Source organism: Bombus affinis, chromosome 17, assembly GCF_024516045.1.
Source record: "Bombus affinis isolate iyBomAffi1 chromosome 17, iyBomAffi1.2, whole genome shotgun sequence".
In the NCBI taxonomy this organism is placed as follows: Eukaryota; Metazoa; Arthropoda; class Insecta; order Hymenoptera; family Apidae; genus Bombus; species Bombus affinis.
The window spans coordinates 3,646,244-3,663,973 of record NC_066360.1 but is presented as its reverse complement, the minus strand read 5'-3'; the positions used below and the strand labels follow the sequence as shown (position 1 = coordinate 3,663,973).

Here is a 17,730-nt window from a genome sequence, read left to right as displayed (position 1 = left end):
GTTGACAAATTTCAAGGATTGTACTTTCGATCAACTAAATCGACAAAGCACGAATACTCGCGTAGTTTCTAACAAAATAAAAAAAGGAGAAACGATTTTTTCGATTAAACTTTGCAAATTCTCCTCGCAAAACACATTTACGATCTTTCGAAATCGCGTTCTCTATCTTCCCTCAAACTTCTGTTTAAGACCTATACCGTGAATTTTATCGCCGTACGATAGGACGCCCGTGTTATTTTATCGTTGCACAATGAATGAAACATCATACGCTTCATGCGGTTAATAGCGTGCGCGGCAAAAGTCAGAGTTCACTGGGGATATCGCGTACAACGAAATTATCGCCGACGTGGTTCCAGGATTAGCAGCGAAACGAAACTGACTTTCTGTCAATATTTCATTACATGCAAACTGTGTACCATTATTCTCCGATGAAAGCTTACTTAAACCGTGACACGTAGCGTTAATTGTTAATTGAAGATTGTTAATGCCGCAGAATTCCGACTGACACAACGAAGTATACGTTGTCGTTTAATTTCCGTTGCATTGTCGACTGATCGTATTCGTTAAACATAACGTTATTCGTACGTAATTAAGAATTCGATCGAATAACACGTAAAGGTGATCATGGCGAGATTTCTTATGGAAAAATAAGAAAACCATATGGAATACTATTTTCTCATTTTCGGCTTAGTTTTCGAGAAAATCGACTTTGAAAATTGATCAAGTATACTTGAACTTGGATAATTATCGATTAGACATATTTAAACTTAATCTATGGCTAATATGATATAACCTACATAACATCACGCTAAAACTACCACACCAATCAAATCGACTGATTTTACAATTTTGTTTTAAAATTCCTACTTCGTGTTATACTTTTTCCTACAATCATCCAATGACTTTCTAAACGATAATTAAAAGAATAATATAATGAATTTTGTTTTGTTTTTTATGTACTCAAACTGAAAATAATTTTGTATCAGGCTACTCATACCAATATCAGTGAAAGTGACTTGTACTTGTCTTTGAAAATTGATCAAGTATACTTGAACTTGGCTAATTATCGATTAGACATATTTAAACTTAGTCTATGGCTAATATGATATAACCTACATAACATCACACTAAAACTACCACACCAATCAAATCGACTGATTTTACAATTTTGTTTTAAAATTCCTACTTCGTGTTATACTTTTTCCCACAATCATCCAATGACTTTCTAAACGATAATTAAAAGAATAATATAATGAATTTTGTTTTGTTTTTTATGTACTCAAACTGAAAATAATTTTGTATCAGGCTGCTCATACTAATATCAGTGAAAGTGACTTGTACTTGTCTTTGAAAATTGATCAAGTATACTTGAACTTGGCTAATTATCGATTAGACATATTTAAACTTAATCTATGGCTAATATGATATAACCTACATAACATCACACTAAAACTACCACACCAATCAAATCGACTGATTTTACAATTTTGTTTTAAAATTCCTACTTCGTGTTATACTTTTTTCCACAATCATCCAATGACTTTCTAAACGATAATTAAAAGAATAATATAATGAATTTTGTTTTGTTTTTTATGTACTCAAACTGAAAATAATTTTGTATCAGGCTACTCATACTAATATCAGTGAAAGTGACTTGTACTTGTCTTTGAAAATTGATCAAGTATACTTGAACTTGGCTAATTATCGATTAGACATATTTAAACTTAATCTATGGCTAATATGATATAACCTACATAACATCACACTAAAACTACCACACCAATCAAATCGACTGATTTTACAATTTTGTTTTAAAATTCCTACTTCGTGTTATACTTTTTCCCACAATCATCCAATGACTTTCTAAACGATAATTAAAAGAATAATATAATGAATTTTGTTTTGTTTTTTATGTACTCAAACTGAAAATAATTTTGTATCAGGCTACTCATACCAATATCAGTGAAAGTGACTTGTACTTGTCTTTGAAAATTGATCAAGTATACTTGAACTTGGCTAATTATCGATTAGACATATTTAAACTTAGTCTATGGCTAATATGATATAACCTACATAACATCACACTAAAACTACCACACCAATCAAATCGACTGATTTTACAATTTTGTTTTAAAATTCCTACTTCGTGTTATACTTTTTCCCACAATCATCCAATGACTTTCTAAACGATAATTAAAAGAATAATATAATGAATTTTGTTTTGTTTTTTATGTACTCAAACTGAAAATAATTTTGTATCAGGCTACTCATACTAATATCAGTGAAAGTGACTTGTACTTGTCTTTGAAAATTGATCAAGTATACTTGAACTTGGCTAATTATCGATTAGACATATTTAAACTTAATCTATGGCTAATATGATATAACCTACATAACATCACACTAAAACTACCACACCAATCAAATCGACTGATTTTACAATTTTGTTTTAAAATTCCTACTTCGTGTTATACTTTTTCCCACAATCATCCAATGACTTTCTAAACGATAATTAAAAGAATAATATAATGAATTTTGTTTTGTTTTTTATGTACTAAAACTGAAAATAATTTTGTATCAGGCTACTTATATCAATAGCAGTGAAAATGACTGATACCTGTCGAAGTGTACAGGAGTCCTGCAATTTGTCCATCGAACCCCAATTAGCCAGTTTCCACGTTTTCTACAACTTGCCACACGTTTTTCAAATTTTTACCGCGTATCCTTCGATATGACGATATCAGTTATCAGGAAAATTCCAGATCGATCGCTGGATCGCTAGATGCTGACGCTAGAAATACCACAGCAGTCAAAACGACTGGTTCTACAATTTTATAAATGTGCTAACCCTCGTTTAGGTCGATCATGGTCGCGGATGGATTAATAATAGCAAAAATGTACTACATAACATAGAATTGCTTCTGTAAGAAAATAATAAATCAATAAATATACAAATATTCTATTATTACGTATTTTTTAAAGACCAGTGATTTTCACTGACTTTGGTAGAAATAGCTTCGTGTTGACTATCGGTAGTTCTAGCGTTAATTTTCAAGGAAATAGACTTTGAATTTGTTTAGTTGAGAATTCTACTACTAGCACATGCGTATGATAAATTTTCAAGCATATATTCCTCGAAAACGCTTCTTTTCACACGCACAACGACCTCCCGTCGATTATTTAGTCCTATCCGTTCCGGAATTAGCTTCAAGTATACTTGATCGATTTTCAAACTCGATTTTCCCATGAACCAACCCGATAATCATCAACATCTGTTCCACATTTTTTTCTTATTTTCCTACGAACAATGCGATATTCGGCCTATGGTTGTGCGACCAAATCCGAAACACCTAAAAAATTAATTAACCATACAAGAAATTAGAAGATACAAAAAAGCGAAAAAATTCGATTAAAATTGTATCTGAATGAACGCAACGTGTCAAGTTTCGTTTTCGCACGACGATGTTTCATATGCACCGAGCAAATAATTAAAATTCGACCGCTTTAGCAGAGATGCGCGTGTTACGAGTACGCGACGTGGTGATCGATATCGTTTTAGGGGAACTCGAGCTGGCACGGCATTAACGGATTAACAGCGCGGAAAGTGTAGCGGTGTAAAAGGCTGATGGCGAAAAGAGGTCGTGTCAGTATCGCAATTAATTGGATTGTATGCGCGATGTTGCTGCTCCGCTGGTTCGTGCGAAACGCGAAATATTTCCCCGATACCGGACGTCGTAGTTTTATAATAAATCATACGCTCGGCGCTGACGAAAAATTCTATTATTAAAATTCAACGTACGAACGCCGTTAACGAAAAGCGCGGCATGCGTTAAACATGATCGCGCGTTTAACATTCCGTGCGTTGTATCGTCGTATATTTACTATGTGATCGTTCAACGTTGAAGAAAATGTAATTGGAAATATTCATTAAACATCCGATGTACTAGACGTTTTTATTCCTCTGTAGCTTGTTAATGCGCGCGATACGAGTTAGTTGTTTAACCCATTAACCTACAACTACGGGCATGGCCCGTAGTACGATGATCGGCCCAAACGTAAATATTACGCGTATAGCTAATAGTAGATGATCGGACCAATCGTAAATATTACAGGCATAGCCCGTAGTACGTATCGCACCAGTCGTGCGAATTGCTCGAAGGCTGCGCGAGCTCGTTCGCGTTTTCGGCGCAAAATTCTCGAACGTAAATCGTCGGTCAGGGTTTAACAATTGCAACGTTATACGTGTCCGTATCGAAGTATAATTCTTCGTTATTATTAATACCGTCTGAATGGATAATTGCAGCCAACATCGATTCAACATGATTACATTGCATAAGCAGGTAATTATCCAAGCATTTGGATGTTGCTCACATTTACGTTTATCAGTGTTTTAATTCGCGTAAAACTGGTATTCCGGTGTTATTGGTTTGCGCATTGTTCTTTTTTCTTGCAATTTCCTCATTCAGAATTTCATTGTAATTTAATACCAACGAATATAACAATGTTAACAAGCAGCTGTTGCTGCATTTTGTGTAAAAAGATCATCAGCAAGTCAGGATGAAAATTAACATCGCCGGCTAATTTACCACGCAATTCCCACCAAAGAAAGAAACCATAACATGCAATGCAATTAACCCAATGGAACATTATCGTATCTTTCCCGACATACCAATATCAAAGAACACCGTAACCTAATTAACGAAAATGCAGATGAAACTACTAGCATTGTCAACTGGCCTCCCAACGTATTCAAGTTCCCCAAACGTATCTATTATATATTTCCCGTTCGATTTAACTCAATACACAATCAAACCTGTATTTAAATTCGTATTTAAATACTCCGTTAATTACTCGTCGAACTTTGATTAAACGTGATAGAAAAGAAGCTTGAACCTTGTACTGGCTGTTTCTTCATGGGCCACATCGTTCGCTAAAATACCAGAACGCTGGTCACAACTTACCGCTAGAGGATAATCCTTTTATGTCCAAAGGAAACAAACCTTGCTCCTTTAGCAAATAACACGGTTTACGAAAATTACACGAAACATCGGAGAAACAAGCGATCATTGGTGCCAAAGTTTCCTCGTCGAATAAATTTCACGACCGATGGTTGGCGAAATTTCGTGACACAGTGGTCGGATTCCATTTATCGCGCTTCTGGCCTGCGATCTCTTCCAGCAGGAAAAGCGTCGTCCTTTCTGTGGTGTTTGCAACAGATCTGAAAGAGGACTGATTATTCCGACCCTAATAAATCCTCTGGTTCGTTTTTCTCTGGCCATTTCCATCGCGGCCCGTCGCTATTTCATCGTCCGTTTCTCTTTCTTCCCGCAAAAGTCTGCCACAGGACTTGAACGTGGTCGTTAAACCGTGGAAATTACATTACATCGCGCGGAACGACCGCGCCTCTCGCCAGAAAAGACAATCGAGTCGAAGGGAAAAGCTGTCGAGGGTAGCGCTGAAAAATTCCACTACGAATCCTGGCAATCTTCCTTTTTCTCGTAATTACGTTGCTCCGATCGATTAACGATATTATAATCGAGAAGAAAAGCTACGTATTAAACAGTTGTTTTTTTATTAAATCAACTGGTGCGCTCAGTGTACTCGAAATAAATATTTTTCAATCGTTGCTTGCCACGTGTCGAATTTGTGGCATTTTCGTAAAGAAAGATACATTTTGTTCAGGTGTATTTTCCAGTTATGCAAAACGATTAATTTTCGTACACGCGGAAAGGAGAAATTTCCTTCACAGCTATCGTAATTATCAATTTAAAGCGACAAAGTTGAAAAGTTGAAAAAGTTGAATCAAAAGCTGCGAGGTAGTTGTCTCGATTAGTTGTTTTGTCTTGCGGCGCTTTTTACCGGAGAACTGCTCGATTGTTTATTATAAATTTCCGTGAAACTTTAGAAAACGCTGCCAAAGGCGCTCCGAACGATTCATCGCCGAGAAAGAGAAGAAATTCTCGAGAGAAGAGACCGTGAAGCTGTTTAATAAATCGCAAAATGTCACCGAATAAAGCGCAGCGCAGGTTGCCACGTGATGACTTGGAAAATACGCCTTGATGTTCCTTCTTAACCCCTTAACCTACAACTATGGGCATAGCCCGTATCATAGTTCATAGTATCATAGATCATAGTAAATGATCGAACGAAACGTAAATTCTCGAACGTAAATCGTAGATTAAGGGATTAATCCCAAGACAAAGGAAGTACAAATTATGCGAACTGAGAGCTCCGTGTGGCAACTAAATGATTGCAGATTTTGTCATTACCATGTCATGACAAAATCCGCAATCACTTAATTGCCAACCCAATATATCTCCTGAGACAAACGATTTTCTCATTCGCAAGTATTTCATATAGAAAATTATATCACTTTCAGATTAGGCAAGAGGATTTGCCTATGATGTCCTTGAAGAAGATTTTTATCTTTGAAGAAGAATAACGATCCTCTTGGCAAAAATTATAACATGTCTTTTATGACTTTATGATGTCTTTTACGATATTAATGATCTGTGAAGAAAATATAGAAACGTCGTTCATCTGATTAAAAATCTTCTTCTCTCATGCTACGTTATTCTTTCACATTCCTTCCTTCCTTAATTCGCAACGATTCCTCTTTTGAGTTCTAGTTCTACTTTAGTTTAATTTATTTTATTTAAAGCCTAGCTTAGGTGAATTTATTTAAGCACGACAATTTAGAAAAAGGTAATTTCGGTTGTCGTGCTGTGGCAGTCTTCTTCCCTTCGTATTTCTCCTGTTGCAGTTGAGAAGCTGTACAACATCGATACTTGTTCTTCAAGTTCTTAAAACTTGTGCAAATTTTATGCTGTGTAATGTGTGTAGTATTATTAGGTCGTCACGAAAGTTTCTTTGAAAGTTTTACAAGAAAATAATAAATGCACAACAATTTTTTCTTTCGTGTTATTTTATCGAGTTACGTGTGATCCACTTTGACCTCTTAAGATAAAGAACGCAACATTCGACGGATTAGCCTTCACGTTTGTAAATATAAAGATGAATTGTCGTACAAGCATGTTTGCAAAAGAAAAACAAAACGAAGGTTCATCATGTAACAATATAATGTATAACAGCAACTAAGTGATTGCGGATTTTGCCATTAGCTCGTACTGACAAAACCCGCAATCACTTAGTTGCCAACCCAAAAACACGTCCTCGTCCCCTCCGCATCTGTAATTTTCCTCGTCGTTCTGTTTCCGCAATTTTCACAGCCTTTCACTCTACGCACGTGATTTTCAATCGCGCTAACCTAACGAACAAAACAATCGACAAAATTCCTGCCCGTCGATATTCCGTGGAAAAACGGAAATCTTCCCTTGAAGATTTTCATTTCGCTGGGAAAATCTTCCGCCGATACGGCAAAGTCGCAGCTCTATTTTCACAATTTCCTCTCGCCATTCTGCAATTGTACGAACGCGTCAGCCAATGAATCTCGCTGTTGATCGATTGTCTTGTGAAGTGGAATGGAAATGGTAGGAGCGTGATGCCGGCGATAAACGGCGAATAAGGTGAACGACGAGTGCGAGCATCGGCTTCGTTACCACCTGCAACCCCTTCGTTTCGCGGGGGTGGCTTACCCCTTCCTCAAGACTGTTGATTACCGACCTACATACAGCGATACGAACATTTCCATATTCGTTGAACGATTCAACGCGGATTATCTTAAGCCCATCGACGACCATAATCATAATCGATCGATCTCGTTCTGATTTTAACGTCCCAATGCAACTGTTCAATGTTTCACGGGGCTGCTGTTTGGCGCTGCAACTAACGCAGCCGTGGAAACGACGAGCATTTTATTTTTGCAATTATCGCGCGAAAGATTACGCTCTTGCGTCATGCACGGTGGCTTGGAAATCGCGTGAGGCGAAAGTTGAAAATATTTTTTACGAAACGCCGTGGAGAAACTAGAAAAACTGAAATTATGCGAAGCAAGATATTTTCATCAGCATCCTGACGAATATCTTCACTTTTATTTGCTCCATATCGTTTCAGTTCCTGTTATTTTTAATTTTTCGTAATTTTATGATCGCGACAAAAGCTACCTTTATGAAACTGGTTTCCTATTGCCAATTTTTCTCCTAATTATCGGGCTATGTAGTTCGAGAAATCGGGCAGTTTGGCGAGGGATATTTTCGTCACGAGCCTGTCAATTGGCCAATCGAGGATCGTGGCAATCGCTGGATATATTTCTTCATTCTTTCTAATTATATCGTAGCAGTGTGTCTAATTGAATTCTGAGGAGTAAAATCAACCGAGGAAATTTATTTAATCTATGGGAATTTCAACTTTTGTAAAATAAAAATCTGACAAAACGTTCTTCTCATTTCGCAAATATTATAAATACTTCACTTTGCATATTTCATATATTTTTGTACGTTTTTGCACATTTCAATTGTTCATTTCAATGCGTGAACATCCGCAGCCTGGCGATCACTATACCGCCAAACCGTGAAATAAATCTGCATTATAAAATATCCCGCAGAAATCCTAAAGATATTTAAACAGTCAACAATTATAAATCAACATTAATGAACAACAATAATTATCAATAAAATTTCCTCGGGAACATTTTAACGCCTATCTGCAATTATCAACGCAATTATTTTTCATGAAATTCGCAATTACCGTATCCTCGGACCGAACCTACAAATTTGATCAACACAACGCCAAATGGGAAACGAACTGTTCAAAGATTTTTGCCCAACGCGAAAGTTTCCCCATGGCTCGAACTGTATTCTTCCACTTTAATTAATAAAACTTAGCTCGTTGCACTCTGCAAGACGAGTGTACATTTAAATTGAACGTAGAAACGTATACTTGGCGCTTCTACCAGATGATCTTTTTCTCTTGTGCATTAAGAGAGAGAAAGAGCTGGTAATAACAAACAGTTGGCTGTTTATCCTGCGAAGGACGACGTGGGTTGCGCGAAGCGCGCGTTATGCGACGAATTAACAAAACATTTGTCAGCATAATGAAATAGTTAAATGAGATAGACGAATTAGGGGATGCTGGTAAATGAGAAACGCGAACATCGAGATCACTAAATTGCGGAGCTGGTATTTCCCCCTTAAGAGCGTTCATTGTTGACCCACTTCTGCGTTCGCCAACACCACGTACAAATACCACACCACGCTTCCTATCTATTCAACAACTTCCGACAAGTTCTGTCAGTCGTTTAATGAATTTATCTTGGACGATTCACGGGAGGGGAGGAAAAACGGTGGTAGGTTTGAAAATGAAAGTGAAGCGATACAGTCGTAGGGTAAAACAGCCAATTATATTTAAAACAGTTTCTGCGCTGGTAAAATTCGTTTTATAAAACGCTAGAATATGTTTAACGTCGTTTTCTACGCTCACGAGAACATTTGATTTTCTAATAGCAAACAAAAGAGACTAACAAGGCGCAGTGTTAGACAGTAGAGTAACGTTGACAGTAAATTGAAAAATTACCTGCTGCCCGCGTTTAGTAGGCGAACATTCCATTTAATTTGTGAGAATTTTAACGCAGCAAGTAATTAATTACAATTTTTACGTACGAGGTGCGTGAATTTTCAATGTCATTTCCCTTGAAAATATGCTAAGGAGCCCAAATTTCCTCCCGCTGTCTAATTTCGTCTCTCGGTCGATCTTATCGTTTAATAAAAGTGCTGCAGCCTGTGAACGGCAATTGGAATTTAAAAGAAAAATGCCGCTGGTTAAACAAAGGACATTCTTTTCCAAAGTATCGCTTTCTTTCGTCACGACTATAGCACCGATGATAATAACTACGTTATTTCTTAATGTTCCTAGTCATATTTCAAAAATACGATTTTTCTATAAATAGTTTGATGGTGTACACAGTTTTATAATAAAACACATTCCAGGCACGTGAAAAAGGAACATTTTGCAAATGAAATTAAAGAGACGAACTTAGGAAAATTTTCCTTCTCGAGTCAAGAATTGTACTGTTTAACAATAATTGTTACTATTATTGTTCTAATTAAATGCAAGGTAATGGTAGAAGTATTTTCAGATTATAAAATTGATTTAGTTGCGAATAAATGCTGAAGAAGGTCCGGTGGTTGTAGGGCGGAATTTGGGCGGTGCAGAAACCTCATTCCGTAATTTCGATTTCGCTTTTAACGCGATACGGAGCGGAATTAAAAATAGAATACGAGTTATGTCGTACGAAGTAATTTCTGTAGCAGAATTCACCAACGTCCTTGTCCACGCTATTCATAGCTAACCATTTATACTCTTTCCACATGTATTTAGCTACGTTATTTTCGTCACGCTAAAATCCTAATTAATAGTCCTACAGTCTAATTACGTCTTAGCTAAAATAACAAGTCCAAGAGCTCACACATATGCTCTGTTATGCAAAATAATAGAAACCGCAGATACAAAATCATTCGATGAGAAAGAGAAGTCTAAGGTGTGCGGATTTTTTTCAATATTCGATAACAATTTTCTAAGAAACTGTTGGAAGAGAAAGGAAAGATATAAAATATCGTAACAATTATATCAACAGAGAACATGTATGCTCCCGAAATAATAAACTAACCTAATAAAGTGAATGGCAGATAACTGTACAGTTCACAGGCTTAAATCATCGAACTGCAATTATCCACTCTGTTATTATCATCGAATTTTGTTATACGTTCTAACCACATGTGAAATATCCTCTTCATCGCTTATTAAATATCGCGATAGAAACAAAATATTAAACCGAGGTTTCCTCTTCCTCTCCGTTATCCAGTGTGCTAGATGATGTCGACTGATTGCAAATTTCCGTACACATGTCGCTTATGTTCCTCAATTTGTCTTTCATGCTATTCTCATATATATGTAGCAGTTGTTCAGTTTTTTCTTTGAGGATTGTTACGTCTTTTTGTTTTGTTTGCACCAGTATAGTTTTCATCCTAATTATCTAAAAAATGTAGAAATTAACGATTCCATCGTAAGAATTTGTAGATAGAAACGTACCTTCTCCTTTGTGGCCAACCTCTCCTGCAATTCACTAAGCTGTTTATTCAATTCGTTATCCCTTTCTAGTATCTCTCTGTTTTTACTTTCTAGCTCTTTGTTTCTCTTAACTAACAACTCAACCTGGTCGACATCGCGCTCCAATTTCTCGCAGTGTTTAACTATTTGTTTCCTCAATTCTTCGATATCCTGTCAACGTGATTTTTCAAAGTTTCACTGTCCATTCAATTTTTTCACCGTTGAAAATTCACGCGTTTGTCCGACTCACCTTGTCTTTCATCGCAATCGCTTGCGTATTCTCCTCCTTCAACTTATTCAGCTCTTCGGTCAATTTCACGTTCTCTTGAGTCAAGCGATTCTGGTCATCGAGAATTGTTTCGTGCAGCGCCTTCATTTCCGATAGCTTTATTGCCAGCGTATTTTTTATATCGCTATGATCGCAGCTTTTTTCCATTTGACATCGTACAACTTGTTTCGAACGTTTCGCAACTGGGAGAAAAATACACAATTTGAACTGAAATTTGCGACTAGTTAGAATAAAAAAAAAAGGATGAAAATAAGAAGAAAAATCTTGGCGTAAATACTTCAGAAAGATCAATTTCGAAAACATGTTATTCCACAATTCGATACGTTTCGTTCGTATTTCCATCGAAATTAATTGTTTAAATTTTTCAATGGCAGAATCTTAATAACACACTTACCGTACGAGTTAGACCCTTTCGCGCCTATTTTCTCCATTTCGTTCGATATTAGCGTGATTTCTACGATTATATCTGAAGATCTTAAGATTATATTAATATTATTATATTATATAAGAAGATGATATTAATCGGAAGATCTTAAAATGAATTTGATTTCTGTAGGTCGCGAGTACGTTACGAATGTGAACAGTTAAGTAATTTTAATTAAGCGATCGAGTAATTTCAGTATATTTTCTCCATAAAATGTAGTACACGACGCGTCTCGTCAATTCTGTTCACCCGAAATGTCTTCGTTAATTCGAGGAATATTCGAAAATGTTTGCAAAGAAAGTTATGGGATTTAGAGGAATACGAAATATCCCATAGCACGTGGTAGCAGTTTCTTGACGAGTGGACCGCGAAGAAGATGCAAAAGGCACTTTTGTTTCCTTTTTTCAACGGAATCGTATGATTTTTAAATACGTTGATCTTGATATTCTTTGCAAAATGGTGTTCAACTATTCTGGTGAAAAAAGTATCAGTTTGTCAGGTATTTTAATTTGAATTTCTCACACCTGACGCGTGAAAGGCAAACGTAAGACGACAAAGTAAACACGAGGATACCGCTTTTTATTCGCCTTAATACGTTCAATAGCGCAAACTTCAGTTAAAATATCTGCTAAATCGATGGAAACACGTTAGATTTTTATTCCAAACATTCTCGCGTATTCTTGAAACAACGAAGATATATCAGGTGGCGAGATTTCGTGGAACACACTGTACAGAAATATACTTAACATTGAAGAAGTTAGGCTCGTTACTTACGTGTACACCGATCCGCTGCCTGTCAGAGAACGACGAGACGAACGAGCAATATAAACACCACGGCAATAAACAAAATCACGTGGTACTTTCTGGTCCAATTTTTTTATAACAACTAATAGCGAAATGTCGCGGTTAGTTGAGTTTCTGGCGGTAGAAATGTAATTTCGCCGATCGAAACCATTTCATAATTTTCCATATCCCGTTTTTCCTTTTTAATGTCCGCGATCCTGCGATTTTCCAACATCCTGTCTTTTCTTAAATTCTGTTGCACTGCCTTCGAGTTTTTTAAATTATGTCATTATAGAATTAAATATAGAATTAAATACAATTAAATTGCAATGGGACGACTATTTTATTTTTCAATTCGATCAGAGCTCGTCGCAGTGCAGAATATTTCTTCGCGAAAAACAGCTGACTGGTTAAAGGAAACACGGTACGTTTTAACCAAATCACGTCAAATTCGGCAAACAATGCGCGCAATACGAACGTATCGCGTATATCGGAAAGGTTAATCATAGTGATTTTCAATACATCACTTAGTTAATTGTGGTGTTTAGCGATGGTTTGCCAATCCGATCGCCATGCGGTTGTAATTCCCAGCTCTAAACATTCGATTAATTCAGCTAAAATAGTCACGTTTCATTGTCAGACTTTACCAGCCTGGTAACATATCATTGTTTAAATATCAACCAATTACTGTTTCCTGTGCGGTTACATGCTCTCACCCAACGACGTAATCGAATTACGAAAGCGAACAAACTACGATATGTTTCAATTGACAAGACACGATCTAATGGCTTGGCCAATATACAAATTGTATAATATACAGTTGTATAGTTGTATGATATATAAATCTTTGTGCAAGTTGAAGTGCAAGTCTCGCGCGTGCTACTTTCGAATAAAGAAATAAAGAAGGAAGAATCGTTTCGTGAATTTCGTCGCGTTGTTTTTAAGAGGTTAATATGAAACTACAGAGAAACAGGACGAGTTCGATCGTCAAAGTGTCTTTTTCGTCCTTTTCTATCGCGTTTTGTTGTCTACAATCAATAAAATCATTGCGAGTTAGCATTCGGTCGCAATGTTACGGCGAGAATTTCATTCTCGATGTCCTGGACAAGCTACCTTCGCGCATTGTTGTATGTAAATTTTATGGATGAATCTGATTAACATTTTCGGTCGTTGCTTTATTTCCCTCTTTTACGAAATCCGTCAAACTTCCTGAAATAATATCGAAGCTTGCGATCGTTGTTTTTCGCCACTGTCTGAATTTTCTTCACATTTTCAGCTATCAAAAAATTGCAGAGAAAATTGTCGAACCGTCAAAAATCAACTGCAACGTGCGCTACGATCTACGGGATAAACCGCGGGAAGAACAGTAAACGAACAACTAAGAAGCAGCGATAGTAGATCGGAAATGTTAATTAGTCTGATGCCATTTATGCTCCATTAAAAATGAGTAATGCTGACACGACTGAACTTATTCAACGATCTAATCAATTGCAGCATCGTCGTATTATCACACAATGGAAATAAAAAAATGGCAACAAAATTTGCACGCGATTTCGATCAAACACAAAATTCGTTGTTCGAACGAATCGCGTGCGGACTCACGATCCTGTACAGAAATTGCGCGACGAGCCGTTTAAACGGCAACGCGTTACCGATTAACCGGCTAAAATTCCAAGAAAAAAAAAAAAAACTACTTGTCGAGGATCGGTTCGATGGTTTTTGTTAGTCCTCGATCATCCACCGCGATACTTTACGCGCGACACGCGTTCCAAATCTCCGCGTATCGGGTTACAGCGTTGCGGCGATCGAAGGGGCAAACTTTTTTGTGGAATTTCGATGGCCGAGAGGAGGGCAACCGGCGGAGGTTGGCGTATCGGTCGATTCCGAAGCCGGAGGATCGCGTGCGAGCCAGGAAACGGATTATGGTTTTTACGAGGCGCGAAAACGCGATAACTCGGCGAGAAAGAAGCAGCGGCAAATGTATCTTCGATTGTGTATCGGACACTGTGTATCCCGATATTCCCAATGGATATGTTTTATGTATCGCGCGAGTCGCTTGCAATTTATACTCGAGACATTTTTTTGCGTCGCGCAGAGATACGACAGAAACTGCGGTTGCAGTTCCTTCGCATCGAACGTAGACGAACTTCGCGAGATCCTGAAATACTAAAAATTTTTTTTTCATAAAAATATTTGGAAATATTAACACACAGAAGTTTTTTATACATATACTATGTCGTTGGAAACATTTTGGAACTTCATTGGCATTGAAAACGTATTATACTCATTCGTTGGGAATGTTCGAGAATTCGTTTGTTGTTTGGGCGAATAAAACAACTTTCTACTTTTACTTCGCGTGACGTATCGAAAGAAAAGACCCGTCTCGTTTTAGTATAATAGTATCGTCGTTAGACGTAATACGAGATGGTTGCTGGAATACAAAGAAGATTGAAAGTGTTACTATGGTGGTTTGTTTAAAAATACAGAATAGACATGTTGACCCTCGTTGTTCGCAGGGTGTTCTTGAAACGTAACGTTTGACTTGACAAGCATATTGTAATCGTGTTATGAGAAATATATCAAGATACAAGCTATCAATGTTTTCAATAAACATCTCTTGGGTGATGAAAAAATTGATTGAGTGCCATCAGACGATATTTAATATCGTGGATATTTAAGGTTCTCTACGAAAATACGATTCGACGATAAATATTGACAGTGTTGCGTTGGCGATATGTATCGATCCTTCTAGTTGAAGATCTTGAAACATCGACGATATTTATCGATCGTCTGAGGACACTCTCAGATCGAATTACTCGTACCAATGTGTCTTATGTTGCCTTTTTCACAATCTCATCGACTTTCGAAGCTAATTTTATTTGTCAAGCAAATGGATAAAAGAGTGCTAATTAACATACATTAAATTAAATCAACCTGTTGCCTTATGATATCGAGTCGTAATCGTGTTATCGATTGCAGCTTCCATTTAACAAAATTACAACGATATGAATAAAATTCATAACAAGCTGCAGTCTTTGATTTTAACTTTTTAGCAAACTGTCGCAGACGTTAAATATAATACATATCGATGAATACTAATTCAAAATTTTCCATCCTATGATATCGATATCCAACGAGAGCTGCTGAAAAAGAATCGCAAGGCGAGTAAATTAAAATTGGAACTGAAACAATTAAAAATGAAAAAGGTGTGCGATAATTTCCATCTGCTGGAGTTGCAGCCTATTTGCTAAATAAAATCAGCTCGCAATTGCCGTGCGATCTAAACCTTCCACCGTTGTTTTTCTCTCGTAGTTATCATTCGACTCATTCGGCAACTCGCATCGAATAAAATTCGTTTGAATTCAGCCGGAAGGGTGTTCCGGTAATTTCGTTCATCCACATATCCACCAAGCATGGTTCAGTTTTTTTACTTTCTTTCTCTCCTTCTTTCTGTTTACACATAGAAGCATGGAGCACGGTGCTGCCTACGGCGGGTGCTGGTGATTACTGGGCGTGGGAATACAGTGAGTCACGCTAATTACTAAGCTAAAGGGACCACGATAATGTAGTCCGGAGTAGGTAGACGTATCGCTAGTATTGATCAGTAGATCGTAGTAGCTCTGGTTAAATGCATTCCGCTCCGTGTCTCGTACACCCGAACCATCGTCCGTGCTATTTCTTTATTTCCTTGTTAACAGTTGCGTCTTAAGGGCGTTTCCTGAATTAGAATGTTCTAAAACAGCGTCATTTTCTGATTTTTTTTTAGAAGGGAAGGAAAGAAATGAAGTTGTCGAATTTTCAGGTATGGTTTTATATGTATTTAACGAATACAAAAAAATTTGTTTTAAAGTAAAAGAAGAAATTGTAACAGATTTGTAAGCCTATTTCATGGGCTGCAGTTTTCAATCGCCGTGAAAGATCCACCTCGTAATTTTTGACCGAAACAAACAACCAAAAAAGGATTAAATTATTATTTATTTTTCTTCTCGATAAACTTTAAAAGTTCGACGAAAAGTTTATTGAAATAATTGTTATAGCACCTTAAAGTTTATTTCTTCTTTTTATAAAACACATTTTTTCTTCAAATCCGCCAAAATTTTTAACTTCATACTATTTTCTGTCTTTTTTTTAGTTCATTGATGAACTATAAAAATTCGTTGGAAAGTTTATTTAAATAATTGTTATAACATCTTAAGTTTATTTCTTCTTTTTATAAAAAACATTTTTTCTTGAAACCCGCCAAAATTTTTAACTTCATACTATTTTCTGTCTTTTTTTTAGTTCATCGATGAACTATAACAATTCGTCGAAAAGTTTATTTAAATAATTGTTATTACACCTTAAAGTTTATTTCTTCTTTTTATAAAACACATTTTTTCTTTAAACCCGCCAAAATTTTTAACTTCACACTATTTTCTGCCTTTTCTTTTTAATTCATCGATGAACTATAAAAATTCGTCAAAAAGTTTATTTAAATAATTGTTATAGCACCTTAAAGTTTATTTCTTCTTTTTATAAAACACATTTTTTCTTGAAACCCGCCAAAATTTTTAACTTCATACTATTTTCTGTCTTTTTTTTAGTTCATCGATGAACTATAACAATTCGTCGAAAAGTTTATTTAAATAATTGTTATAGCACCTTAAAGTTTATTTTTTCTTTTTATAAAACACATTTTTTCTTCAAATCCGCCAAAATTTTTAACTGCATATTATTTTCTGTCTTTTTTTTAGTTCATCAATGAACTGTAAAAATTCGTCAAAAAGTTTATTTAAATAATTGTTATTACACCTTAAAGTTTATTTCTTCTTTTTATAAAACACATTTTTTCTTCAAATCCTCCAAAATTTTTAACTTCACACTATTTTCTGCCTTTCTTTTTTAGTTCATCGATGAACTATAAAAATTCGTTGGGAAGTTTGTTTAAATAATTGTTGTAGCACCTTAAACTTTATTTCTTCTTTTTATAAAACACATTTTTTTCTTCAAATCCGCCAAAATTTTTAACTTCATATTATTTTCTGTCTTTTTTTTAGTTCATCGATGAACTGTAAAAATTCGTCAAAAAGTTTATTTAAATAATTGTTATAGCACCTTAAAGTTTATTTTTCCTTTTTATAAAACACATTTTTTTCTTCAAATCCGCCAAAATTTTTAACTTCATACTATTTTCTGCCTTTTTTTCAGTTTATCGAGGAGAAAAATATTTAATAATTTAATTCTTTTTTGG

The 17,730-nt window shown here is 35.9% G+C and overlaps 2 protein-coding genes across 11 annotated transcripts in view; one reads left to right on the top strand and one right to left on the bottom strand.

The window, feature by feature from the left end:
• The window catches only part of LOC126926018 (neurexin-1), a 659,019-nt gene that overhangs the window by 235,471 nt on the left and 405,818 nt on the right, over positions 1 to 17,730 (top strand). For 7 of the 10 annotated variants that reach the window (XM_050742092.1, XM_050742091.1, XM_050742090.1 and 4 more), the window contains exon 4: positions 15,965 to 16,024. The exons of the other annotated variants lie outside the window; for them this stretch is intronic. In XM_050742092.1, coding sequence (XP_050598049.1) covers positions 15,965 to 16,024 — 60 coding nt within the window. The remainder of the gene's footprint in view (positions 1 to 15,964; positions 16,025 to 17,730) is intronic. 10 annotated transcript variants of the gene reach the window in all.
• Positions 9,280 to 12,517, bottom strand: LOC126926043 (synaptonemal complex protein 1-like). The gene is made up of 5 exons (XM_050742171.1): positions 12,492 to 12,517; positions 11,688 to 11,759; positions 11,255 to 11,475; positions 10,987 to 11,175; positions 9,280 to 10,930 (listed from the first exon to the last, which is right to left on the bottom strand). Exons 2-5 carry the CDS (start codon positions 11,722 to 11,724, stop codon positions 10,724 to 10,726), a joined length of 654 nt encoding a protein of 217 aa, XP_050598128.1. The 5' UTR covers positions 11,725 to 11,759; positions 12,492 to 12,517; the 3' UTR covers positions 9,280 to 10,723.

What these genes read in the sequence shown, in the direction of transcription:
- LOC126926043 (XM_050742171.1), bottom strand. Translation starts at nt 11,724, where the DNA reads ATGGAGAAAATAGGCGCGAAAGGGTCTAACTCGTACG. An exon ending in GAAAGGGTCTAACTCGTACG is followed by an intron (nt 11,476 to 11,687) that starts GTAAGTGTGTTA and finishes TTTTTCTCCCAG; the next exon opens with TTGCGAAACGTTCGAAACAA. An exon ending in GGTTGGCCACAAAGGAGAAG is followed by an intron (nt 10,931 to 10,986) that starts GTACGTTTCTAT and finishes TACATTTTTTAG; the next exon opens with ATAATTAGGATGAAAACTAT.